At 51.9% G+C, this 27,919-nt stretch overlaps 1 protein-coding gene across 1 annotated transcript in view; it reads left to right on the top strand.

Moving 5' to 3' along the window:
• The window catches only part of LOC130835000 (antibacterial protein PR-39-like), a 29,244-nt gene extending 1,718 nt beyond the window's left edge, over window positions 1–27,526 (top strand). Inside the window, exons 2-4 of the mRNA XM_057706166.1 lie at window positions 21,839–21,946; window positions 26,729–26,800; window positions 27,394–27,526. Coding sequence (XP_057562149.1) covers window positions 21,839–21,946; window positions 26,729–26,800; window positions 27,394–27,510 — 297 coding nt within the window. The 3' untranslated portion in view covers window positions 27,511–27,526. The remainder of the gene's footprint in view (window positions 1–21,838; window positions 21,947–26,728; window positions 26,801–27,393) is intronic.
• The last annotated feature ends 393 nt before the right edge of the window (window positions 27,527–27,919 follow it).

The raw sequence follows: 27,919 nt of genomic DNA, 5'->3' as shown, positions 1-27,919 counted from the left end.
GTACCCACAAGAGCTTGTTTTTATTGGTTCACAGCTTCAGAGCATCAGGAGATTTGGCCCACCACCATTCTTACCCAGGAGGGTGCCGCGGCAGAGGTTCCCTCCACCAATCTTTCCCCCTCCAGGGTTCCCTCCACCAATCTTCCCCCCTCCACCAATCTTCCCCCCTCCACCAATCTTCCCCCCGCCACCATTTCCATTCCCCCCACCAAGGTTTCCTGGCAGATAGTGAACCATATGCAGATAGCTCACCCAAAAGGTCTTTTGGTGAAACAGAAGCCCAGGGAAGAGCTCTTAGGGTCTCCTTTGCCCAGAGTCAGCATCTGAAAAATAAAATCTTGTGAAAACAACTTCCTCCAGGCTTCAATTTCAATTGTCTCCACTCTTCCAACTTAGCAGGCTCTCTTAGGGGTGTGTGTGTGTGTGTGTGTGTGTGTGTGTGTGTGTGTGTATGTGTGTGTGTGTGTGTGTGTGTGTGAGATATCACTCCTGTAAACACAGGGATGGGTAAGGCCCCTGTTCTTTCCAGGAGAGAATGGGGGGAGGCATCAGGGCCAAGAGGTCCAGGACAGGGTTTCCATTCTCAGGTCCCTCCCATGGCCTTCACACGCCTCTGCCCTCCTCCTCCAACACCCAGTAGGGGCTTAAGGAGACCTGCTCTGTGTGCAGTGCTGGTGGGGATGCTGTTCCAGCCCACATGGAGGCGACAGTCCAGGAGGGCCCAGGCATCTTGTTAAACACTCACAGAGACGCAGTTGAGTCTCAGGGCTAAGCCTGCAGGTGCAATGCCCATAAGGCTCCACTTCCCCTTGACAGTCTTGACTCTGGAAAGGCCCATCCCTCCTGGCTTTTCCTCTGGCTTTGAGACCCATCACGGTTCCTTCAGCTGGGTCTCAGATTTAAGTGGTGGCCTGTGTGTAGGGATCACATGATACAAAAATTTGCACCATTAAAAACAAGCATCCTGTTCATCGGGGTGAAGAGCTCTGCATGAGTGTGAGAGACACAGAGTGACACACAGGTCACATGTCTGTTTGCCTGTGTGTTTTAGACACTGTCCGTGTCGTGCCCACTCCCCATTCTCTAGCTGACCTTTGCTCTGGGGCAGACTGGAAGCAGTGGGGAGTTTGAACTCAGGGAGCAGCTTCAACTAACCATTGTGGGGACTTGGTGGAAAAATACTTCCTCTTCCTCACTCCTTGGGTGGCCCACTCACACTCACACCTCTCCCTGAGGTTCCCAGCTGGGTTGAGCCCCTCTCCCACTTCAGTGATCTGTTCATAGACACGTCCTCTTCTGACTCAGGTCCTGCCCTGTCTCACATCTCTATACTATTGCTGGTGCTTTCTGGAATTGCCTCCTGAAAAAACTTGTACTAAGTGCTTGTCTTAGGTCTGCTTGGGGCCAACCAGAATCAAGACACAGATTGCCCTCTCTGAGCAGGACAGAGGGCAGGATCACACAGAGCATTTCCTATGTAGGCTGTCAGGTTGTCTCCTCTTGGTGAGGAGGTGGGGCTGATTGCAGGCAGGTTAGAGGAACCTCCTGCTGCTCCCTCTACATTACCCCAAGCTGAGGGAGGAAACTACAGAGGAAACCCAGGGGGCTGTGTTGTGTCTGTGTCAGAGGATACAGGCTTGCCAGAGCCAGTTGGTAAATGGGCAGGATTTTTCTGAGCTGGTTGTTAAACTCTTGGTAGCTTGAAATGAGGCTTGGTGGAAGTACTTCCATGATGCAAATCAGCAAATATTACCTATCAGTTTTGTCACAGCTGGTACATCACTGCCCAACTTGAGAGAGGGATCACTCACTCATCAGGATGATATGGGCCTGTGCTGATCACATCAGTTTCCAATGCTCTCCCATGATTGTCCTTCCTGCTTCTATGGCAACGCTTCTCTCTCCTCAGCCCTGACTTGTTCTTTTGAAATGAAGCAAGACCCTATGGTCCTTCCTTCCATGTCCTCCACTTGCCTTTTGCCTGTGAAAAAAACTTTAGCCAAAGAATAACTTTATTCAAAGAAGTGAGAAAATGCAAAAAGAGAGGAAAACAGTTCAACAGGAGTAAATAATAATAGTTTATTTATTAAGCAAAGTCAAGGACCTTTAGTTCTTCCTCAAGAGCTATAGATAATATTCTTTTTTTAAACAATAAATTGCATATATTTAAAGTGTACAATTTGAATTTTTTTCTTATTAGTAATGTATATATGGCAATCCCAATCTCCCAATTCACTCCCTCCCAACCCGCCCCCCCCAACCCCCCACTTTCCCCACTTGGTGTCCATATGTTTGTTCTCTGCATCTGTGTCTCTATTTCTGCCTTGCAAACCGGTTGATTTGCACCATTTTTCTATAGTCCACATATATGTGTTAATATACGATATTTGTTTTCCTCTTTCTGACTCACTTTGCTCTGCATGACAGTCTCTAGGTCCATCCATGTCTCTACAAATGTCTCGATTTTGTTCCGTTTTATAGATGAGTAATATTCCGTCGTATATATTTACCACATCTTCTTTATCCATTCATTTGTTGATGGACATTTAGGTTGCTTCCGTGTCCTAAAGAGCTATAGATAATATTCTGAGCCATATCCTTTGAGCTGTTTTGTAGATACTGAATTCCCCACCAGGTGGAAGAAATGAACTACATGATGACCAGGCTGTAGCCATGACATAAGCTGCCACAATTCCAAGAACTGGCCTCAAAGAAAAGGAAACTAACCAACCCTGGAACTGAAGATTAAGTGTACTTAAAACAATCAAGATGGGACGTCCCTGGTGGTGCAGTGGTTAAGAATCCGTCTGCCAATGCAGGGGACACGGGTTTGATCCCTGGTCTAGGAAGATCCCACATGCCTCGGAGCAACTAAGCCTGTGCGCCACAACTACTGAGCCTGCGTGCTGCAACTACTGAAGCCCGCACACCTAGAGCCCATGTTCCACAGAGAAGCCACTGCAATGAGAAGCCCCCACTCACCATAACTAGAGAAAGCCTGCACAGAGCAATGAAGACCCAACACAGCCAAAAATACATTTTAAAAAAATCTTTAAAAACAAAACAAAACAACAACAACAACAAAACAATCAAGATGATGCTGGTCAGACCACCACAGGACCAATTTCAAGAAGACTGTCAGAGCTGACTGTGCTGTTTGTGCATAGAGTCTTCTCCCTCCACCTATGGAAGCTCTTGCCCACTGATTGTCAGTGGGGGAGTCATTCAGCCTTTGGACAGGAGTCAGTCCCCCCACTCCCCTTGCCATCTCTGAGCAAACTTTCCTTTCCACCAACCTAGTCTCTTTATTCTCTTCAGAGTGGCGAGCAACTGGACCCAGTCTCAGTAACACTTTCATATTTCACATGGATGTTGGCCAGACGTCCCTTGCCATGGACTAAGCCCTCAGCATGCATACATGACCAATGATACCAGAAAGGAATGGATGCTTACATTTCATTTCACCTCGACCTGAGATTGGAAGTCTGCAGGCCTTGTCAGAGCCTGCTAAAGCGATTGACTGATGAGAGTGCTGTTTGGCCATAAGACCACTTACCTGAGAAATCAAGTATCAGACTCTTTCATGAATTCCGTGGAGCATCTAGTCATGGTACCCTTGGCTTGTCCATTCTCCTTGACAGTAAACCTCTGGATGGTGAGTTCCATAGGCAAGTGATACCCACAGTTTGGCAAGCATGGAATCAAGTGGACCCCAGCCCAGCATGGGAGCAAGGAGGAAACTTCTTAGGCTAAGTCACAGTGACTGGCACAGTAGGAGTGAGGAGTGACACTCTGCTTTGTGCGCTAGGCAGGCATGCAAGTGTGGGGTCAGTGTGGGAGTGGAGAGTTGAACAGACCCAGGCACTAAAGTGCACTAGGGAGCAAGTGATGGTTTTAACATGGATGAGCAGATCCGTGTCCATCTTAGCCATCATCCTGCCTTCAGTGTGTGAGAGTGTGTGTGTGTGCGTGTGTGTGTGTGTGTTCATGAGGGGTGACTCATTAGGGAGTCCAGCAAGGATGTGTTCCCCCAGGGCAGTGGCCAAGGGGAGAGGAGGGGAGAGAGAATGGAAGGAGGGTTACCCCAGAGGCTGTCAGAGTGTGGGGCTGACTGGGATGGAGTCACTGCAGAGAGGATGAAGCAGGTTGATTCCCTGACTGCTGGACAGTGCAGGGGCTGGTCAGCATTCTGGTGTAGGTGTGAGATGAGAGTTGTGGAGGTGACAGTTCTGTTTTTCTTTAAATTAATTTATTGGTTGCATTTGGTCTGCGTTGCTGCACACGGGCTTTCTCTAGTTGTGGTGAGAGGGGACTACTCTTCATTGTGATGCGTGGGCTCCTCACTGCGGTGGCTTCTCTCCTTTCAGAGCACGGGCTCTAGGAATACATGCTTCAGTAGTTGCGGCACATGGGCTCAATAGTTGTGATGCATGGGCTTAGTTGCTCCGTGGCGTGTGGGACCTTACTGGAGCAGGGATTGAACCTGTGTCCCCTGCATTGGCAGGCGGATTCTTAGCCACTGTGCCACCTAGGAAGTCCTGACAGTTCTGTTTTGACCACGTTGGTTCTTTTTTTTTTTTAAGATTTATTTATTATTTTATTTATTTATTTTTGGCTGCATTGTGTCTTTGTTGCTGCATGTGGGCTTTCTCTAGTTGTGGCGAGGGGGGCTACCCTTTGCTGCGGTGCGTGGGCTTCTCATTGCAGTGGCTTCTCTTGTTGCAGAGCGCAGGCTCTAGGTGTGTGGGCTTCAGGAGTTATGGCACGCAGGCTCAGTAGTTGTGGCACAGGGGCTTAGTTGCTCTGCTGCATGTGGGATTTTCCTGGACCAGGGCTCGAACCTGTGTCTCCTGTGTTGGCAGGCAGATTCTTGAACACTACACGACCAGCGAATTCCGCCCCCCCCTTTTTTTTAAAGATTCTTTTTTTAATGTGGACCATTTTTAAAGTCCTTTATTGAATTTGTTACAATATTGCTTCTGTTTTATGTTTTGGGTTTTCGGCCCCAAGGCATGTGGGATCTCAGCTCCCTGACCAGGGATCAAACCCACACACCCTACATTGGAAGGCAAAGTCTTAACCACTGGACCACCAGGGAAGTCCCAAACCTTTATTTATTTATTTATTTATTTATTTATTTTTTACTTTTTTTAAAAAGAATTTTTATTGAGATACTGTTAACAGACAATAAACAGCATATATTTAGAGTGTACAATTTGGTATCCCAATCTCCCAATTCATTCCCCCCCCAACCCTCCCCCTGTTTGTTCTCTACATCTGTGTCTCTATTTCTGCCTTGCATTTCCTCTTTCATAGTTGTTAGCATTTGCCTTATGTATTGAGGTGCTCCTATATTGGGTGCATATATATTTATAATTGTTATCTCTTCTTCTTGGATTGATCCCTCGATCTTTATGTAGTGTCCTTTCTTGTCTCTTGTAACATTTTTTATTTTAAAGTCTATTTTATCTGATATGAGTATTGCTACTCCAGCTTTCTTTTGATTTCCATTTGCATGGAATATCTTTTTCCATGCCCTCACTTTCAGTCTGTATGTGTCCCTAGGTCTGAAGTGGGTCTCTTGGAGACAGCATATATATGGGTCTTGTTTTTGTATCCATTCAGCCAGTCTCTGTCTTTTGGTTGGTTCATTTAGTCCATTTACATTCAAGGTAATTATTGATATGTATGTTCCTATTACCATTTTCTTAATTGTTTTGTTGTTGTTTCTGTAGGTCCTTTTCTTCTATTTCCCGCTTAGAGAAGTTCCTTTAGCATTTGTTGTAGGGCTGGTTTGGTGGTGCTGAATTCTCTGAGCTGTTGCTTGTCTGTAAAGCTTTTGACTTCTCCGTCGAATCTGAATGAGATCCTTGCTGGCTAGAGTATTCTTGGTTGTAGGTTCTTGCCTTTCATCACTTGAAATATATCCTGGCACTCCCTTCTGGCTTGCAGAGTTTCTGCTGAGAAATCAGCTGTTACCCTTATGGGAGTTCCCTTGTATGTTATTTGTCGTTTTTCCCTTGTTGCTTTTAATAACATTTCTCTGTCTTTAATTTTTGTCAACTTGACTACTATATGTCTTGGTGTGTTTCTCCTTGGGTTTATCCTGCCTGGGACTCTCTGCACTTTCCGGACTTGGGCAGCTATTTCCTTTCCCATGTTAGGGAAGTTTTCAACTATAATCTCTTCCAATATTTTCTTGGGTCCTTTCTCTCTCTTGTCTCCTTCTGGGACCCTTATAATGCAAATGTTGGTGCATTCATCATTGTCCCAGAGGTCTCTTAGGCTGTCTTCAGTTCTTTTCATTCTTTTTTCTTTATTCTTTTCCGCATCAGTGATGATCACCATTCTGTCTTCCAGGTCACTTATTCGTCCTTCTGCCTCAGTTAATCTGCTATTGATTCCTTCTAGTGTATTTTTCATTTCAGTTATTGTGTTGCATATCTCTGTTTGCTCTTTGATTCTTCCAGGTCTTTGGTAAACTTTTTGATCTTTGCATCCAGTCTTTTTTCAAAGTCCTGGATCATCTTCACCATCATTATGCAGAATTCTTTTTCTGTAAGGGTGCCTGTCTCCTCTTCATTTAGTTGTTTTCTGGGGTTTTATCCTGTCCCTTCATCTGGTACAAAGTCCTCTGCTTTTTCATTTTCTCTATCTTTCTGTGGCTGTGGTTTTCAGTTCCACAAGACGAAATACTGCTGATACTGCTTGATTCCGCTGTCTGCCCTCTTGTGGAGGAAGCTATCTAGCCAAACCTTTATTTAAAAAAAAAAAGTGTATTTATTTATTTTGGCTGTGCTGGGCCTTAGTTGTGGCATGTGGGATCTTCCTTGTGGCATGTTTTAAGTTGCAGCATGTGGGCTCTTAGTTGCAGCGTGCACATGGGATCTAGTTCCCTGACCAGGGCTGGAACCCAGGCCCCCTGCATTGGGAGTGCAGAGTCTTACCCACTGGACCACCAGGGAGGTCCCCACATTGGGCTGCTGGTCCCTGGGAGGGGCACTGGGCAGTAGGTGCTGTGAGTGACCCGCCCAGATCCCCCTCACTGGGCGGCTGCCCTTGTCCCCCAGCTGTTTGAAATGTGCAATACAGATGCTAATGGCTCACAGGTACTCCCTTCATAGCTGCCTTCACAGCCTCCCCAGGAAATGCTGGGGCCTTATGTCTCCTCTGCTCTCAGCCTGTGAATGGTGACTGGCTATGAGGGGACATCAAAACCCAGCCCCCACCTCAGTCAGTCCTACAGCAGGGGGTGCAATTCTGGTTCCAGGGCTTTTGTGGGTGAGGCTGAGGCTCCTCTCAAGGCAGAGAACATCCCTGCTCAGCTCCTTCCTCTGCCTTATCCTGCTCCCTCCCCCTTCCTCCTCCTGACAACACCCCTCAAAAATCAGATGCCTCTCAATTCCCAGCTGAGGCCCTGCTTCTAGAGAATGTGGCCTGTGATGGCAGTGGAGCTGTGCAGAGTCTGTCCACTCGTGCCAGATGTGTCAGGTGCAGGGCTTAATGTGGAAACAAGAGAGAAGAGCCCGAGGTGTCCAGGGTGGTGGTGCAGGAAGGGAGTGGGGTGGGGGCAGTGCTGTCAACAAAGGGGCACTGAGGATTTTACAAAGTGGTCAGAGTAGGACGGGAGGCCAAGAGGCCCAGGGAGATGACTGCTAATGTTTGTGCAGATGTGAAGGCCACTAACTTCAGCGGGAGGCAGCTTTTGTGGTTGGTGGCTCAGAAGCCAAACACAGCGAGTGGAGGAGAGCAAGAGGTCAGGAAGAGGGAGGCAATGAGTGTGGACAAGGAGGGGCTTCTCCATCCCCCAGACCCCTGCTGTGCCAAGGGGGGAATCTGGGCTGTGATCAGGCAAGGTCCTTGTGGACCCTGCTCTTGACCACCACCTCTGAGGTCTCAGGAGTTAGTTTGGGGGCTCCTGAGAGGGGGCAGGGCCCTCTAGGTCAGCCTCAATGGCTGAGAGAAAGAGGAGTCTAGACATCTGAAAGTAATTGGTCTGCTGCCTGTGTGGCCCTGGGCCAGAGAATGGATCTTTCTGGGCCTCTGTCTCTCTATCTGTAACTGGGAAGAACATGATCTCCTTTAAGGGGTTGGTCTGTCATTGAGGTGGATGAAGAAGTTCAAGGACCTCATAGGGGCTGAATGTGAATCTCAGAGGGTGAGGGAGTCAAGGAGACAATCGTTAGAGTGTGTCACTCTCGGGGCACCGTGCCGGGTCATCTGTCAGAGCAGGGACCGACAGAGACACTTGGAATCCCCATCAGAGCAGGCGGAGATGAATGAAATGCAGCTGGTGCACACAGCACACTTCCCTGAGGGCACTGAACGAGCCCCACTGCACTGGGCTTTTCCATGTGGCCATGAGAGGGTCAGCAGTAGGGCAGGGGATAATAAAGACTGCCTGTCTGTGACTGAGCGATGCCCCTGCCAGTCAGAGCCCAAAAGTCTTGCCCCCCAGGCCCCAAGGTCTCTAGCCGCAGCCCATGGGTGAGGGCTGCCCTGGTTCTTGGGGTCCCACTTGCAGCCCCCTGTTCTCCTGTGTGCCACTCTGCCCCTGTGTCACCCCCAGCCAGAGCAGGGCAGGACGCTGGCCAGGGAGACAGAGGGCTACATTATGCCTTTCATGGGCCCCAGGCACTTTCACCTTCCTGGATCACTTTATCTGCAAACAGTATAAAACATTATATTTAACAAGTGCATGCATGTAAACATGGATGTAATCAAGGTTGCATTTTATATTGCATATTCATTTTATATTATATATTCATTATATATTCATCCTTATCGTCTCACCATAAAAGACATCGTTTAAAAATATTTTGTGGACTTCCCTGGTGGCGCAGTGGTTAAGAATCTGCCCGCCAATGCAGGGGACACGGGTTCGACCCCTGATCCAGGAAGATCCCACATGCCTTGGAGCAACTAAGCCTGTGAGCCACAACTATTGAGCCTGTGTTCTGAAACTACTGAAGGCTGCCCACCTAGAGCCCATGCTCTGCAACAAGAGAAGCCACCACCGTGAGAGGCCGTGCACCACAATGAAGAGTACCCCCGCTTGCCGCAACTAGAGCAAGCCTGTGCGCAGCAACGAGAACCCAACACAGCCAATAAATACATGAATAAATAAATTTATAAAAAAGAATATTTAGTGGGCCCCCAAGCTATCATGATCCCTAGGCACTGTGCCTACTGTGCCTAATGGATGAGTTGGTCCTGGGGAGGTGGTTTTCCTGGTAGCAGCACAGGCCCCCTGGCAGGGAAATAAATGCTGCTTCTGTCTCTGGCGGCATTGGGCATGTGCATGTGTGCTTTCAGATCGCCCCCAGTGGCCATCCGTGGGTACTGCAGGGCAAGCGGTGGCCTCATGGTGACTTTGAAGGCAGTGCCTGAGTGCTTCCCTGCCCAGGTGTTTTGGCAGGCAGTGGACTAGTAGCTGGGGTTCCCCTGGGGTACTCCATCCTCTCATTCCTGTTTCGATTAGATTTCATCTCTGTTGAATGAGATTGTGTTAAAACTAAAATCACACCTCCCCACAACACGGGCACCATACATTTTTGTTAGTAACACTGAGAACTAGTTAGTACAAAGAACTGTTTTGTGCTAGACAAGGAAATGGAGACACAGAGAAGTTATTTATAGCTGAGGTGCTAGAGTCAGCTGTTTACCCTTAAATAACTCCATTTGTATTTCTTGAGACTGAGGGTAGCCTCCTATATAACTACAGAGCAGTTATCAACTATGTACATTTACATGGATACGCTTTTCCCTATATACCGGCCCAGCCCAATGGTGTCAGGTGATATAATAATGTGCTTTAGTTGACAACATTTTGTCACCTCCAGTACAGGATTCAGCCTAGGGTCAGGTGTATCAGGAATTTGTGACTTCCTATTAGCGTCCTTTAATCTGGAACATTTCCACAGTCTTCCAAATATTTTTGTCTAAAAAAGTTTGTGTTTGTGTGTATGAGGAAAGAAGTTGTAAGGTGTCAAGGGGTGTGTCATGTGTGAGGTGTTGTGCAGTATATTCTTGAGTGTGTCAGTGTGGGCCTAGGTGTGTTTGCTTGTGTATGTGTGAAATATATGGTTATGGGTGGGGTGTTTGTGGCTGTGTATTAGTTTGAGTGTAATTCACGTGATGTGAGGTTGTATTGGAGAAGTGTGGGTATGAGTTAGTGGGTATGGTGTGTAGGTGTCAGGGTGTGTCTGAAATGTGTTTGTGGGATGTGTCTTGGTGTGTGTGGGTATGTGTGAGGTTTATGAGGGTGGACTGAGTTTGTATGTGTGTGGACGTGTGAGTATGTGTGTGTATGAGGAGTGTGTAAAGTGTGTGTGTGTGTAGTTCAGGGGTGTGTGTGTGTGTATGGCTGTGCAGGGGTGTTGTGAGTGTGGGTGTGCAGACATATATGTGATGGTAGGAGTGTATGTTTCAGTGTGGGTCTATGGGCGTTTGTGGCAGTGTGTTTGTGTGCAATTTATGTAAATGAAAATTTTGTGTATTCACTTTAATCTCCAAAAGTTATATTTTTACTCATCAAAATACACTTTAAGCAACACAAAGAGAAATAGTGTTTCATTGTCTCATTATTCCCAAGGGAAGGGGCAGCTATGGGGAAAGAATTTGACTGAAGAGTAGAAGCAAGTTACAAATAGCATGTAACGCTTATCCTATTACTCAAGGTTGTATTTTGTTTTTGTTTGTTTGGGCTGCAGCAAGTGGCTTGCTGGATCTTAGTTCCCCGACAAGAGATCTAACCTGTGCCGCCTGCAGTGGAAGTGTGGAGTCCTAACCACTGGACCTCCAAGGAATTTCCTCAATGTTGTATCTTTAAAATTAAAGAAGACATTTTATTTGGCAATATTTTGCATTTATGGAAAATAGCAAAAATAGTGCATAATATTCTCATATTCTCTCTTCCCAGGGTCACCTATGTTACCATTTTGCCTTAATTGTTTCTCTCTCTCTTTCCCTCCCTCCCTCTTCCTCCCTCTCTGTCTCTGTCTCTGGTTTCTTTCTTTTTCTTTTTTCTTTTATTTATTTCTTTTCTTTTTCTTTTTAAAATAAATTTATTTATTTATTTTTATCTACTGGCTGCGTTGGGTCTTTGTCGCTGAGCACAGGCTTTCTCTAGTTGCGGTGAACAGCCAATCTTCATTGCGGTGGGCAGACTTCTCAGTGCAGTGGTTTCTCTTATTGCAGATGGAGCATGGGCTCTAGGTGCTCGGGCTTCAGTAGTTGTGGCACATGGGCTCAATAGTTGTGCCTCGAGGGCTCTAGAGCACAAGCTCAGTAGTTGTGGCATATGGGCTTAGTTGCTCCGTGGCATGTGGGATCTTCCCAGACCAGGGATCCAACCCGTGTCCCTTGCATTGGCAGGTGGATTCCTAACCACTGTGCCACCAGAGAAGTCCATCTGTCTCTGTTTTCTATGTCCCCAGGGTTTGGGTTTTCTTCAGCTGTGGTCAGATCACCAGGCCGGGAGCCCATCGCTGGTGCAGGGGCAGTTTGTTACTCACAGTTCCTGGGAGGAGGAGCGGGTCGTGCTGGCCCACAGGAGAGGACAGTCACAGGCAGAGAGCCAGGGCGGGGCACTGCAGGGAAGCCCACGTGATGTTCTCCAGGGAAGGAATGGGTGAGGCGGGAGGGTGAGGCTGACCAGGTTTCGGGTCGGCTCGTTGGAGTAATTTCATTGGGCTGGGAGTGGGGTGTAGGGACTGCCCACGTTGTTGATGCCTGGCCCTGGGGCGATTAGGACAGGGGGTGAGAGTCTCACCAGCAGAGAGGGTGGGGTGAGGGTGCTGGTCAGTTTGCATGTGGAAGGTGTGCTGAGGGAAAGAGTCTGCTGTCTCTAGGCACCTACTAACCTGGGAGGTTGTGAAAACATCAGGTACAAAACTAGAAAACGTGGTTAACACGGGACCACTTCCATAATGTAATCAGTGACATATTTGCGTTATAACCTCATGTCTCAAGCTCTTTTATTCTTTCAATTAGTACCTTATTTTACCCTCCTTTTCTGCCTTCTTTTGAGTATTATTTTTAATTCTTTTTAAGATTCTGGCTTATGCTTAGTTCCCTGGCCAGGGATCAAACCTGGGGCCCTGGCAGTGAGAGTCCTAACCACTGGAGAGCCAGGAAATTCCCCTTTTGAACTGTTTTTATGATTCTGTTTCGTGTCCACTACTTATACTTCTGTTTAAAATACTTTTATGTAGGGTTTACGGAATACATCTGCAATTAATTGCATCTGTATTCAATAATATATCACTTCAACATGCAGTGGAAGGATCTTCCCACAATATGCTGACAACATTGTCCAGCGTTTTCATGTGTAGGTGATGTTTTGTTGGTTGGGAAGCCAAAGGTTTCCATCTCATGCCTCTGCCTTGTGTGTTATCAACAGTACAGGAATGATTGAGAAATGACAATACTCAGAGGCCCGATTCAAGTTTCAAGTTTCTTGAAATCACGAGGGTAAATCCACAAAACTGAATCCCTCCAGCAGCAAAGCAAATTGCTGCCTTTTACAAAGGAAAGCACTTGACGTTCCTGGTGCTAGGACCACACCTATGCCAAACTTGAAAAGCCTATTAAAACCTGCCCCTTTTTTGTCTTGTAGTAGAAAAAGCCACACTCCACAGGGCTCTGGTCCTCTGTGCTCCTCATGAGGTCTCTGGCCGCTCCAGTCCAGGCAAGGGTAGTGCTTCAGGCTCTCTTTTTTAGGTTACAAAGGTGCCACTTCAGGGCTTCCCTGGCAGTCCAGTGTTTAAGAAACTGCGCTTCCAATGCAGGGGGCACGGGTTTGATCCCTGGTCGAGGAAGTTCCTTATGTTATTCTGTGCAGCCAAGAAAAAAACCTGACTTAATCCAAGTATAATGCAGTTAATAAAAATATATATTAAAAAAAAAAGGTACCACTTCAGCCAACACTGATCCTACCATGTGCTTTAAATTAATCTGTGTTGTTTCATCTGGTGGACATTCCACACAGTCAAGTAGCTGATCCTGCTGGATGGTTGTGGAAATAGAGGGTTTAGGATGAGCAGTACCACTGACTGTGGGGTCCTGCCATCGGGGAAAGGCCAGGGTTAGGACAGTGACACTGGGACACGTGCACAATGGGAGTCCTCCAGGCTCCCCCATTCAGCTGCATGATGGCAGTAAAGCAGTTTAGAAGACAAGGCTGGAGGGGGAAGGAGATCACCGCACACCAGCTAAAGAGCTGTGGACGCAGAGGTGCTTAAAGAAAGCAACCAGCAGGCTGTACAGACTGCCTCCCACTCAGGCCAATTTGTTCTAAAGAACTTTCCAAAGACAGGTGAGGGGGACTGAAAATTATGCGTCCTGGAGCCTGAGGCAGAAGGAGGCTGACCATAGGCAACGTCCTCCTGCGGATACAGACACAGCTCATGCCTGGCACTACCGCCCATGCAAGAGGCATCACCGGCTTGTTATTGGGCCTTAGTGGATGTTAAGAGCCGAACAAAGCAACGCCCCTATCACGGGAAGGGTGAAAAATGAAAACACCGACAAAACGAGCCTTTCCCAGGAAAGAGGTGAACGGGGCCTTTGGAGTGAAACATCTAGAGGGAAATGTGGCTGGTCATGTGCTGCATGTGGCTCTCTCAGATGTGTCATCTGTTGGGTTAGGAGGGGGCGTGGGGAGCGTGCCCAGGGCCCAGCCTGACCATCTCCGGGCGCAGCTACTGTGGCCTCAGAGATCCTCCCACTCCTGATGTGGCTCTTTACTGCCCCTCCCCCTCCCCTGCTTCTCTCTCTCTAAGCAGGAGCCTGGGGAGAGAACTGCAGGAAAATGATGGAGCCACGGGTGTTCCTCAGTCATGTCTGAGGCCATCTGAGCTGGGTTCACTCTCACTTGCTGCTGAGAGTTCCACCAGAGCAGAGTATTTGCAAGGAAGTCACAGCTGGTGAGAGGCCAACCAAGGAGTCAAAGACACGGCTGCCTGACTCCAGAGTCTAAGGACCCGAGTAGGCCTTGGGGGCAGCTTTCCGTTGACAATAACAGGTGCTGTTTATGGAATATCAGTTATGGATTATACTTTTGCAGCCCGGATGCTCTTGTCTTTCCTGGCTCCGCATCTGATGCCCCCTGCATGGGGAGGGCCTGGGACAATCCTGAGGCTCCCTTCCTGAGCTCACAGGGCCGGGTACCCAGCTCTCCAGCCCACACTCAGTGCCTTGGAAGCCAGGGGAGCCTGTCCTGGGGAGCGAGGGCTCTGGAGGTCAGGCCTGCGTGGCTGGGCAGCTGGAGGAGGCCGTTCCAGCCCAGGAAGCAGCCTGCTGTGCGGGGCCCCACTGGACAGGCTGGGGGCACTGGGCTGGAGAGGAGGCCAGGGCCCTGTCAGCAGCTCCAGATGCCCCCAGGTGGGATGGCTGGGGGTGCTGTGGGTGGTGGAAAGAGCACTGGCCTGGGAGTCCAGCTCCATCCCTGCCAGGTGCACCCCTGCAGCCTTGTTGAGCCCCCTTCTCCCTTGCTCTGCTGGGGCCTGGTTGCCCTTCTGAACAATGGGAGTTGCCATAGCAATGCTTTAAAGAAGGCAGTGTGTCCTTTTAGAGCCCTTCTTTATTTCTTTTTTTAAGATCAATATATTAGTTTATTTATTTATTGGCTGCATTGGGTCTTTGCTGCTGCATATGGGCTTTCTCTAGTTGTGGTGAGTGGGGGCTACTCTTCGTTGTGGTGCATGGGCTTCTCATTGTAGTGGCTTCTCTTGTTGCAGAGCCCGGGCTCTAGGTGCATGGGCTTTAGCAGTTGTGGCTTGTGAACTCTAGAGTGGAGGCTCCGTAGCTGTGGCGCACAGGCTTAGTTGCTCCACAGCATGTGGGCTCTTCCCGGACCAGTGATTGAACCCCTTTCCTCTGCACTGGCAGGCGGATTCTTAGCCACTGGAAGAATGGATTCTTAACCAAGGGAAGTCCCCCTTCTGTAGGTCTTAGAGAAGACTTTAGAGAATCAGTGACTTAAAGTGATAAGTGCATGTTGTATTTTCCAGGCAATTAAAATCTCCACTATTTGAGGAACTCCTGAAGCAGGCACTTGGAGCTCTTCCTGCCATGACCGTGGTTTTGGGACTGGGGGCAGGGCCAGCATCGTGAGTGTGTCACCAGTGCAGTCACACAGGCCACCGTGCTCAGGAGGGCTGGGTACTTGGTAATGACTTAATCTTTTTTTTTAATTAATTAATTAATTACTTTTTGTATTGGCCACGTTCAGTCTTCGTTGCTGTGCACGAGCTTTCTGTAGTGGCGGAGAGCGGCTGCTACTCTTCGTCTCGGTGTGCGGGCTGCTCATTTCGGTGTGTTCTCTTGTTGCAGAGCTGCAGCTCTAGGTACACGGGCTTCAGTAGTTGTGGCTCGTGGGCTTAGTTGCTCCACAGCATGTGGGATCTTCCCAGACCAGGGCTCAAACCCACGTCTCCTGCATTAGCAGGCGCCACCAGGGAAGCCTGCTAATGACTTATTCTGTTTTTTTTTTTAATCTAATTTTTTTATTTTTTACAATAAACTGCATATATTTAGAGTGTACAATTTGGTATCCCAATCTCCCAATTCATTCCCCTGCCAACCGTCCCCGCTTTCCCCACTTGGTGTCCATATGTTTGTTCTCTACATCTGTGCCTCTTTTTCTGCCTTGCAAACCTGTTGATTTCTACTATTTTTCTATAGTCCACATATATGTGTTAATATACAATATTTGTTTTTCTCTTTCTCACTTACTTCACTCTGTATGACAGTCTGTAGGGACTTATTCTTAAGGTCTTGAAATTTTATACAGTTTTTGAACAAGGGGCCCTGCAATTTCAATTGGCTAACTATGTAGCCGATTCTTGCCAGTGGTGACTCCACACTTGCCACAACACGTGAAGAAAGTCCCAGAAGCCATTCTGAGAGAACTTAGTTCCCTGGGTACTTGCCCAGAAAACCCCTGAGTCCTTGCCCTCAGCCTTCAGCAGTCAGAGGGCAGGGGAGAACCCAGGAAGGGAGGTAGAGAGTGGGAACACAAGACAGAAGGGGGCCCCAGAAGGACCCTTCGATGGCCAGAGTGCTTTGGAACTGATGCCCAGCTTTTGAACTGAGTCTCCAGAATCAATGGGCTACAGGAGAGATGCAGGGCTGGTCAGGGTGGTGGTTGCTGGGGTGAGACGGAGGGAACGAGGGAGCTAGTCTAAGAGAAAGGGAGACCGCAAATGGGCCACAAGAAACTCACGCAGGAGCCAGAGCTCTGGGTGCTGCCATCAACCCTGACTTGGCCAAGACCTCCCTCCCAAGGCTACAGTCCCACCCCACCCTTGCCCTTAGTTTCCTCCCTGGCCTAATGAGACTGGTGGGAAGCCGTGCCCTGCCCTCCTGACAAGAGTGCTATGAGATGAGGGGAGGTGGGTGCATGGGTGCCCTTTGTAGCCTGAAGGACCCCACACACAGGTTACATCCTTGGACTCGGGTCTCCAGACACCCTAGGCAACTGGCCATGGGAAACTGTGACGGGGGCAGGACACAAGGGGCCCCAGGCTCCCCTCACAGTGTTTTCACCATGACCATCCCAGGGATTAGTGTTAGGGTTGTTGCTATGGTGACAGGATGGGCCCCAGTGTCCTCAGTCCGTGCTGTTGCCACTGGCAAGCAACTTGGAAGAAAACTCCTTCAATGGGTTTGCCCAAGGGCGCACAGGTGACCCTCATGTCAGGAACTCCCAGCAGAATGGAGAGAGTCCCCTGCTCCAGGGACAGCAGGGGGGTTCCACTAATGTCCTCTTCATAGCTTGGGTTTCACACCAACATAGCATGGCTCCCACAAGCACCACTCTACCCTACATGGTTCCTGCCACCCATCAGCCCTCCCCGTCTCCACCGCATCCAACCTGCAGTCTCAGCTGCCCAGGCTCTTCCCTTGTCTATTGGGTTAATCAAGAGGGTAATTTCAGATAGGAAAGAAATATCTAAGGAGGCAGGTGTTTGCTGGAGACATGATAGGTGGTTCTCAGCTGGTAATTAGTGGGCAGACAGTTACCTTTAAAAGCTACTAAATTCTTTTTCAGGACCTCCCTGGTGGTGCAGTGGTTAACAATCTGCCTGCCAATGTAGGGGACATGGGTTCGATCTCTGGTCTGGGAAGCTCCCACATGGCACGAAGCAACTAAGCCTGAGTGGCGCAATTACTGAAGCCTGTGCCCTCTAGGGCCTATGTGCCACAAATACTGAGCCTGTGTGCTGCAACTACGGAAGCCCACATGCCTAGAGCCCATGATCCATTACAAGAGAAATGACTGCAATGAGAAGCCCAGGCACCACAACGAAGAGTAGCCTGTGCTCACCACAACTAGAGAAATCCTGCACACAGCAATGAAGACCCAACACAGCCAAAATAAAAATAAATAAATAAACAAATAAATAAAAATTTAAAAATCCACCACATTCTTTTTGGAAATAAGAAATGCAGGTGCCCCCTGAATCTATTGAGTCGGACCTGGGCTCCGTGAGAGTGGCAGAGCTGGGGAGATGGAATGTGTGGAAGTTGTGTTCTGATCTCCAGTCTGTCTCTCTGCTCAGGAGTTGGTCCCTGCTCTCGTCACATTACAAAGGGCATAGCAGCTGGCAGGGCCTGGCTGGAGCCTCTGGAGGGGCACTTCCTACTTTCCTAGGGCAGCCATGACCAGATGCACTGACCTTCACTAAGAGGAGCCAGGCCTGGGGAGGCCCGCAGAGGCACCCAGGAAAGGGGAAGGTGTGTGTGGGCCTCTGTGAGGTGTCCTGTCTCACTCCAGCCTCCTGGAAGTTGGGCTCCAGACAGGCTTGACCTGCCTCATGCTTGTGGCACATGGTCTCTTGGAGGCTGACCCTGAGATGTTGGGGTTTGCAGGTCTTTGTCCTGGTAGCAGAATGAGGGAGGGTGTGCCTTCTCAGATGTACCTGAGGCATCCAGAGTCCCCTCTGGAGAGAGAAAACCCTCTGTCCCCTGTGGGGACAGGCCTGGCCTGGGCCCCCTGCTGCCCTCTCTACACCCATGTCCCAGTAACTACCCACTCACAGGAGAGGTGCCCATGCCCACAAGTCAGCTCCTGGGCTGGGGCTGGCCCTGAGCCTGGTCCTCTCCTGCAAAGCTCAGGCATCCTCCCACTCAGCCTCCACCCGGGCCCGGCTCCCCTTGTCACACAGCCCAGATCCTGGTGAGAGGAGCTGGTTAGATGTTTGCTCGAGGTGAGGTGGGGCTGCCCTCCTGCTAGCTCCTTCCTTCTCCAAGCCCCGTGCCTGGGAAATCCCAGCCTGGCCCAGGGGTTTCCAGGAGGACTTAACCTTGCTTCACAGGAGGTGGTACATGGGGAGGAGGACGCTGACCCTGAGCAGAGGGTCCTGCCCCTCACCCCTGACCCAAATCCTCACCCTCCCAGCAGCTGTGGCTGCCTTCCCTGCTCACTGCAGAGGGCAGGAGGGAGGGCCGAATTCCCTGCCCCCCGTGTCCCTGTAGGATGGAGAGCGAGGTGGGTGAGTCGGAGGCACTGGGTCCAACAGCAGGTCTGGCGTTGTTCGGAGGGGGGGGTGCAGTCCTTGTTGGAATGATATTGCCGGTGGGTCTCATTTTACTCACCAGCGGGTCAGCTCCGAGAGCGGGCGGCTGTCCCCACAGCTGGGGACACAGCAGCCTAGGGTCCAGTTCTCTTTTCTATGAAGTGTCTAAGTGTCTGCACAGGGAGGATGGCTGGGAGGAGCAAAGGAGGGGGCAGTGCAGGATCAGGGCGCACACCTGAGTTTGTTGGGGTGAAGGGTGCGTGAGGATGTCTCAGGGACCAGATGTGGAGCCAGGGGCAACCTGCCTGGGACAAGGGCTTTGATGTCTTTTCTGAGAAGACCTCCACTCTGACGCACTGTGAGGGCTAAACCAGGAAAGCCAGACATTGGTGGCCTGGCGGGCAGACCCCCCATTACAGGAGTTTGAGGACCTGCAGGGGACCCTACACAGGATCCAGGGAGGGTGGGGAAGGGGACCTTGGTCTGAAGAGTGAGCAAATGCAAGGCCCAGAGGCAGGAATGCACAGGGAGGGTTTCATAATACCCAGTAACCATCTGTGTTGCTATTTATTTTCAATTGTAATCACCTCCTTTTCCTCCTCTCACTTGGAGAAAGGATACAGCTTGACCAAGAGGCCACTGGGGCAATACCTGGACTATGAAAGCAGGTTGCACAGAAGGCCACCTCTCCTTCCTTCTCCAAGGCTGAGTATGTAACCAGCAGCATCCAGCCCCACTGTCACCTTCTGAGGGTCTCTGGCCAAGTCCCCAAGGGTCCCGTAAGCCAACCGAGTCCAAGAACTATCACAGGCCTCACAGCCACGTGGCCATTTCACAGGAGAGGTGGGGTAGAATTTGCTGCATGGCTTCTGGAGACCCTTATCATTTGGGCCCATCATCTCTCCCAGCTGTGCTCTCCCGCCCCGCAACCCCACCCTCCCAGCCTGGTGTCTCAAGCAGAGCACTGGACAGGGACATATTGTGGTCAAATCAGCAGGGATGTCCTGAGGCTGTGGGAGCCAAGATGAGGATGTGATGAGTCTGCCTGGAGGTCAGGGAAGGCTTCCCAAGGTGGAAGGGCAGGGCAGGCAGAGGGATCAGGTGCAGAGATGGGAGAAGAGCAGGAGGCTGAGATGAGTCTTAGTGTTGGAGGTGACAGGGCAACCTGACACCTGAGGCCTGTGGGGCTGGGGGAGAGCAAAACTCAGAACAACAGTCCAAGCCACGATGCCAGAAAGGGATGTGTGGGCTCCTGAAGGCAGGGGGTGAAATGTGCAAATGAGCAGATGGTCGGAGCCCCTATTAAATGGTCTGGGGGGTGGCTGGTGGTAGGACCTGGGCAGGGTGGTGGGAGGACAGAGGGAGTGTCCTCTGTTGAAAGAAGGAACAGGCTTTTTGCTCAGGGTCCTCCAGTGCCACCCAGGCAACAGCAGCCGACAGGCCAGTGGAAACAACCAGGAGTACTCATGGGAGTCTCACACTCAGAGACACACACCAGTAATGTGTGTCCATGATAACTGGTATCCTGAGAAGGGAATGTGTGTAGGCTGGGAGGAGAAGCAGCCCAGCTGCACCTGAGCCAGCCCTGCCTGTTAAGAGGAGGGTCCTTGAGGAGACCAAGCAGGAGTCACCAGGGAGGCACGAGGGGACCCAGGAGAGTGGCATCAAGGGAGGTGGGCAGAGGGCAGTTTCAGGAGGACAGAGTGTTTCCTAGCACCTGTGAAGATAAAGAGAAGGGATGGGTGTAGCCTTTGGATCCAGTGAGGGCTGGCCAGCCTGCAGCTGTCCTGAGTGTGAGACAGAGCAGTAAGTGTGGTCACTGGGGTCGATGACCCTTCCACAGGGTTGGTTGGCCGAGGCAAGGGCAACAGGACACATCTCCTGGGGTCTGGGAATGTGACTTCATTCTGAGAGTGGCAGAGGAGAAGACAAGGAGAGGGGAGAAACGGGGCCGATGTCCTGACTAGCTGAGGTTTGAGGCAAAAGAACAGGATACTGTGGCCTTGATGGCTGCCTAGGTACTGGGTGGGTGGGTAAGTCTCTAAAAGGGGTGGTACTGTCATCCTCTCATCAAAGTTGAACCAAGTGCCTACTGCGTGAGCAAGTGCCTGGAGTTGGACGTTCACTACTAAATATACTTCTTTCCCCTGATTCCTGAGGAGGCCGTGATGTGGAGGCAGAGGGGATGTAAGCCAGTGCCTCGTCCCTTCCTCTCCTGGAGGACTCAACCCTCTTGAGCCACCCTGCCTATGACACTTCCCATGGGGCCCAGGAGAGGCCAAGACATTATCAGGGAGATGGAGAAACCATTTCTTCACCTTGCACAGAGGCTTCCCTCTCCCACTGCCCAGCAATCCCGTGAGGCAACAGCAGGGGCTGAGGCAAGTCCAGCTCACAGCCTGGGAGGCAGCCAGGGATGGGGCAGGTCAGGAAGGTGCCTGGCTGGGCCATTGCATCAGGCCCAGGAGGCGCATAAAGGAGGCTCCTGCAAGCTTGGGGACCATGGAGACCCAGAGGGCCAGCCTCGCCCTGGGGCGGTGGTCACTGTGGCTACTGCTGCTGGGACTAGCAGTGCCCTCGGCCAGTGCCCAGACCCTCAGCTATAGGGAGGCTGTGCTTCGTGCTGTAGATCTCCTCAATGAGCAGTCCCCAGAAGCTAATCTCTACCGCCTCCTGGAGCTGGACCTGCCTCCCAATGCCGTAAGTCCGGAAGGGGTTGCCAAGTTGGCCACACTGTCACTCCCTTTGCTCAGGCTGTACCTCCTGTCAGGAAGGCACTTCTCCCTCTCAGTCGTCTCCCACCTCTTCTAGGAAACATTGCTGGAGCTGGTCCCCTCCCAGCATGCGGCTTCCTGCCTTAGCATTTCTACTGTGGGAACAGGTGTCCTGCACACCCTGTTCAGGCTGAAAGGCCTTCTAGGAGCTCCAGGAGTAGGGGGGTCCCTGGCTCTGCCGGGTGACGTCCCTGCTTTGAGTCCCCTCTGCTCCTTCTTGTTTCCCTACCAGGGAGGGCTCTGCTCAGCCTCGAGGTTCCAGTGACAAGATCTTTCCCTACAGGCAGCCCCTGACTTCCCACAGCCTCTCTGAGGGGAAGGTGTCTCCACCAGAGCTGGTCTGAGGTGTGCACCTGCCCTCTGTGTGATCATGAGGCCAGGAGTGGGCTCTGTCCCCTTCTCCTGAGCACCCAGCCCCAAGCAAAGGGCCAGGCACCCAAGAGGGGCTGGAGAGGCTGCTGTCGAGGTGGGGGCAGGGAGACAGATCAGAGAAGGAAGGGTGAGCCCAAGCCCAGTCTCCCCACTTTGATCCTTGACCAGGACGAGGACCCGGAGACCCCGAAGCCTGCGAGCTTCATGGTGAAGGAGACCGTGTGCCCCAAGACGACCCAGCTGCCCCTGGAGCAGTGTGACTTCAAGGAGAAAGGGGTGAGGCTGGGGGCTGAGGGCTCCCGGGGAGCTGAATAGGGTGCTGCGGGGAAGATTTTCGCCCCCTGGGCTGATGCTGGGAGGTGATGGACCTGGGGTTCCAGTCTGACTTTGAGCTTCCCCTTCCAGCTGGTGAAGCAGTGTGTGGGTACAATCACCCTGGACTGGTCCAAGCAACAATTTGACATAAACTGTAATGAGGTGAGTGGCCTCTTCTGGGCTGCAGGAGTCACTAGAGGGGTGGGTTGTGGAACATCCTTAGGGCAAACTACCCGCTGCCCCACCCAGAGCAGAAAGGCCCTCCTGCCCTGGCCCCTCCCTCACCCGAGCCCCAGGCCTCCAGGACTGGCTCTGCCATCCCTTAGAGCAGTGGTTCTCTACATGGGGTCCCCACCAGGGAACTTGACAGAAAGGCAGAATCTCAGGCTCCTCTCTGACCTCCTGACTCAGCCTCTGGGGTGGGGCCCAGCCATTTGTATTGTCACAAGGCCTCCAGGGGGTCCTGACTGTGCTGAATTCTGAGAGGCACCGACTAGAGTAATGACCTTTCAGCCCCTGCTCCCCTCCAGCTTTGCTGGGACCGGCTTGTGACCTGGGACGCCCCTTGCCATCTGTGAGGCCTCCGTTTGCTTATCTGCCTGTAGGGTCAGGGATTCAACTTTGTGCTCTAGATGTCACAGCTGGAGGGCAAAGTGGGGCCCCAAGTGTCCTGGTGTGGCCCTGGAAAGGGGTGTCCAGTGGGGAGCACACTGGTCTTATCCCTGGGCCCATTCCCTGCAAGTAACCTGGTTCTTCCTGGTTCACAGCTGCAGAAGACTGGAGTTCTTGGACAGTTGGGAAACGCGATCCGAGTAGGCTGGCGGATTATTCGCCCGATTTTGCCGATAATCAGCATTTTGGGGTAAATTGTGAGCCTATGGAAGAATCCTATGGGTGTTCACCTTGGCTCAGGCTTCTGGACTTTTAAAAATAAAGTCTTCTGAAAGCAAACTCCTCCGTTCTTTAATTTCACTTGTCTGGTCTCCTCCCACCAAATCCTTAACTCTGGGAGGCTTCTTATATGTGCGTGTCTGTCTGTTTGTGTGTGCGTGTGTCTCTGTGTGTGTGTGTGTGTGTTTGTGTTCACGAGGGGTGACTCACCAGGGAGCCCAGCAAGGACGTGTCCTCCTAGGGCAGTGGCCAAGGGGAGAGGAGGGAAGAGAGAATGGAAGGAGGGCTGCCCCAGAAGCTGGCAGAGTGTGGGGCCAACTGGGATGAAGACACTGCAGAGAGGATGAAGCAGATTGATTCCCTGATAGGCTGGACAAGGCGGGAGTGGGTTCTGAGAGCATTATGGGCTGGTCAGTGTCCTGGTGTACATATGAGATGAGTGTGGTGGGAGGTGACCGTTCTGTTTTGTCCACATTGGTTCTGAAATGCCAGGGAGATGCTGGTCCCTGAGCAGGGCACTTGGCAGTGAGTGCTGTTAAGTGCTGTGCCCAGATTCCCCTCACTGGGTGGCTGCCCCCGTCCCCCAGCTGTTTGAAATGTGCAGTACGGATGCTAATGGCTCACAGGTGCCCCCTTCACAGCTGCCTTCACAGCCTCCCCAGGAGATGCCTGGCCGGTTGTGTCCCCTCTGCCCTCAGCCTGTGGAAGGTGAGTGACCGTGAGGGGACATCGAAGTCCAGCCCCCATCTTAGTCAATCCCAAAGCAGGGGTGCAATTCCGGTTCCAGGGTTTTTGAGGGTGAGGTTGAAGTTCGTCTCAGGGTAGAGCACATCCCTGCTCAGCCCCTCCCTCTGCCCTATCCTGCTCCCCTCCCCCTCCTTCCTCCTGCCAACACCCCTCAGTAAATCAGATGCCTCTCAGTTTCCAGCTGAGGCTCCATGTTTTGCAAAAAGCCTTACTTTCCATTTCAAGGTTCCTAGGATTCGCTGGCACAATAACCACTCTACACTCAGTTAAACAAGAATTTAGAGAGAGTTTATTTAATTAACAAAGATTACAGTATACTAAGAAAGAATAGCAAAGACAGAGGTTCATATATCACCAAATTGGGGAAGCATCTACATCCAGATCCAAGCAGTGCTGGGAAGTCCCTGGAACAGCAATCTGGAGCCCCAGTGGGGAAGGGTCCTGGGCAGTGCGTCCACTCCAAGGGGGAGACTTCAGATTGGAATTCTGGGGCCTCTGCTTATAATTCCAGGCGGCAAGCTGATGGCAGGAGGCTGAGAGGGGCTTGAGTGGTTGAGGTGGAGGGGTCAGTCTGACACCTGAGGCCTGCAGGGCTAGGGATGAGGAAAACTGAGAACAACAGTCTAGACCGAGATGCCAGACAGGGCTGTGTGGGCTCCCGAAGGCAGGGGGTGAAATGTCCAAATGAGCAGATTGTCGGAGCCCCTAGCAAATGGTGTGGTGGGGGGACAGTGGTCTGGGGAGAGCCCGGAATCAAAGAAGGTGGAGTCTGGAGGTAGAGGCTCCACTTGAGAGGAGAGAAGGCGGTGGTGAGAGCTGGGAAGGGATGGTGGGAGGACAGAGGAAGTGTCCTCTGTCAAAAGAAGGAGCAGATGGGGCTCCCAGGCTTTCAGCGCAGGGCTCCTGAGGCAGCACCCAGCCAACAGCAGCCAACAGCCCAGTGCGGACAAGCAGCGGTACTCACGGGAGTCTTGAATTCAGAGATACAGACCAGGGATGTGTGTCCGTGATAACTGGCATCTTGGGAAGGGAAGTCCCCAGGAATGTGTGAGGACTGGGAGGAGAAGCAGCCCGGATGCACCTGTGCCAGCCCTGCCTGTTATGAGGTGGGTCCTTGGAGGAGACTCAGCAGCAGGTACCAGGGAGGCACGAGGGGACCCAGGAGAGTGGCAGCAGGAGAGAATCGGTCAAGGGCCATTTCAGAAGGACAGAGGGGTCCCCAGAGTCCGTATAGGTGAAGACAAGGCTTGAGTGTGAATTTGGATCAGTGAGGTCTGTCCCGTCTGCAGTGGCCTGAGTGTGAGAGAGGGCACTGAACAGTGGTCACAGAGCCGATGGCCCTTCCCATGCTTGGTTGAGGAGGGGTCAGGGGAACAGGCCATGTCTGGTGGGGACCTGTGGGAAAAGCTTTTTAACTGAGAAAAAGATGGAGATGAATCCATGGCAGGGGGCAGACGGAACCAAACCCCTGACAGGCTGAGGGCTGGGCCCAGTGGAAAGGATGGTGTGGGGATAAAGTCTGCCTAGAGACAGGCTGGGTGGGCAAGTGTCTAGAAGGGGTGGGTACTGGCATCCACTCATCAAACTGAGTGCCTACTGCGTGCCAGGCAGTGCCTGGAGCTGGAGGTGGAGGGGTGAATACACTGCTTTCCCCTGAATCCTGAGGAGGCTGTGGTGTGGAGGCAGAGGGGATGTAAGGCAGTGCCCGGTCCCTCACAATCATGGACGACTCAACCCTCTTGAGCAACCCTGCCTATGACACTCCCGGTGGGGCCCAGGAGAGGCCAAGACATTGCCAGGGAGATGGAGAAAGCATTTCTTCACCTTGCACAGGAGGCTTCCCTCTCTCACGGGCCAGCAATCCCGTGAGGCAACAGCAGGGGCTGAGGCAAGTCCAGCTCACAGCCTGGGAGGCAGCCAGGGATGGGGCAGGTCAGGAAGTTGCCCGGCTGGGCCATTGCATCAGGCCCAGGAGGCGCATAAAGGAGGCTCCTGCAAGCTGGGAGGAGGCCGACTTGGGGACCATGGAGACCCAGAGGGCCAGCCTCGCCCTGGGGTGGTGGTCACTGTGGCTACTGCTGCTGGTACTAGCGATGCCCTCGGCCAGCGCCCAGACCCTCAGCTACAGGGAGGCCGTGCTTCGTGCTGTGGATCGTCTCAATGAGCGGTCCTCAGAAGCTAATCTCTACCGCCTCCTGGAGCTGGACCTGCCTCCCAATGTAGTGAGTCAAAGAGGTGGATGGGGAGGGGGCTACTGCCACCATCCTTGGCCACACTGTCACCCCCTTTGCTCAGGCTGTACCTCCTGTCAGGAAGGCACTTCTCCCTCTCAGTGGGCTGCCACCTCTTCCAGGAAACCTTCCCAGAGCTGGGTCCCCTCCCAGCATGAGGCTTTCTGCCTTAACATCTCCACTGTGGGAACAGGCGCCCTGCACACCCTGATTTGTCTTAAGGGCCTTCTGGGAGCTCCAGGGGTAGGAGGGTCGCTGGCTCTGCCATGTAATGTCCCTGCTACAGTCCCCTCTGCACCTCGTTGTCTCTCTACCAGGGAATGACTCTGCTCAGCCTGGAGGTTCCAGTGACAAGGTCTTTCCCTGCAGGTGGCCCCTGACTTTCCTCAGCCCCTCAGAGGGGAAGGCGTTCTCATGAGAGCTGGTCTGAGGTCTGCTCCTGCTCTCCGTGTGCCCATGAGGCCAGTAGCAGGCCCTGTCGCCTCCCCTGGGCACTCAGCACCCAGCCCAGGCCCATCACACAGGAGGGCCTGGAGAGGCTGCGGTCTAGGTGGGGGGCAGGGAGACCGATCAGAGAAGGAAGCATGAGCCCAAGCCCAGTCTCCCCACTTTGATCCTTGACCAGGACGAGGATGCAGAGACCCCGAAGCCTGTGAGCTTCACGGTGAAGGAGACCGTGTGCCCCAGGACGACCCAGCAGCCTCCGGAGCAGTGTGACTTCAAGGAGAAAGGGGTGAGGTGGGGCCTGGGTGCACTGACAGATGTTTGCAGGGAGCTGAATAGGGAGCTTCTGGTGACGATTTCTAGCTGCTGGGGTGAGGCTGGGAGGTGATGGTTTGGGGTTTCCAGTTGGACCTCAAGTCTTCCCTTCCAGCTGGTGAAACAGTGTGTGGGGACAGTCATCCTGGACCAGTCCAAGGACCAATTTGACATCAACTGTAATGAGGTGAGAGGCCCCCTCTGTGTTGTGGAGCTGATGGGGTGGGTTGTGGAACATCCTTTGGACCAATTACCTGCTGCCCCATCCAGGGCAGAGAGTGGCCCTCCTACCTGGCCCCTCCCTCACCCGCACCCCAGGCCTCCAGGACTGGCTCTGCCATCCCTTAGAGCAGTGGTTCTGTAAGTGGGGTCCCCACCCGGGAACTTGACAGAAAGCCCAATTCTCAGGCCCCTCCTGACTCAGCCTCTGGGGTGGGGCCCAGCCATTTGTATTGTCACAAGGCCTCCAGGGGCTTCTGACTGTGCTGAGTTCTGAGAGGCACTGACTAGAGTAATGGACTTTGAGCCCCTGCTCCCGTCCAGCTCTGCTGGGCTGGGCTTGTGACCCTGGGAATCCCCTTGACTTCTTGTGTCCCAGTTTCCTTATCTGTCTGTGGGGGCAGGGATTCAACCTTGTGCTCCAAATGTCACAGCCAGAGGTGAACTGGGGCGCCAAGTTTCCTGGAGTCCATCAGGAATGGGGTGTCAGATGGGGAGGGAGGGGTATTGTCTTGACCTTCACCCACTATTCACAAGAAACTTGTTTTTATTGGTTCACAGCTCCAGAGCGTCAGGAGATTTGGCAGACCACCATTCTACCGCCCTCCACCGTTCCAACGTCCACCAATTAACCGCCCACCAATTTTCTTCCCGCCACGGTTTCCTGGTAGACGGTGAATGATATGCAAATAACTCCCCGCAAAGGGCTTTTGGTGAATCAGAAGCCCAGGGAAAAGCTCTTAGGGTCTGCTTTGCCCTGAGTCAGCATCTGAAAAATAAAAACTTGTGAAAACAACTTCCTCCGGGCTTCAGTTACAATTTCATTTTCAATTTCTCCCATCTTCCAACTTACCAGGACCACTTAGGGCTGTGTGTGTGTGTGTGTGTGTGTGTGTGTGTGTGTGTGTATGTGTGTGTGTGTGATAACTCCTGTAACACAGAGCTGGGTGAGGCCCCTGTTCTTTGCAGGTAGGCAAGAGGGGAGGCAGCAGGGCCAAGAGGTCCAGAACAGGGTCCTCCCCCTCCAACACCCAGTAGGGACTTAAGGAGACCTGCTCTGTGTGCAGTGCTGGTGCGGATGCTGTTC

This window comes from Hippopotamus amphibius, chromosome 13 (assembly GCF_030028045.1).
Source record: "Hippopotamus amphibius kiboko isolate mHipAmp2 chromosome 13, mHipAmp2.hap2, whole genome shotgun sequence".
NCBI lineage: Eukaryota > Metazoa > Chordata > Mammalia > Artiodactyla > Hippopotamidae > Hippopotamus > Hippopotamus amphibius.
The sequence above is the reverse complement of the archived record's forward strand: the minus strand, read 5'-3'. Positions and strand labels throughout refer to the sequence as shown.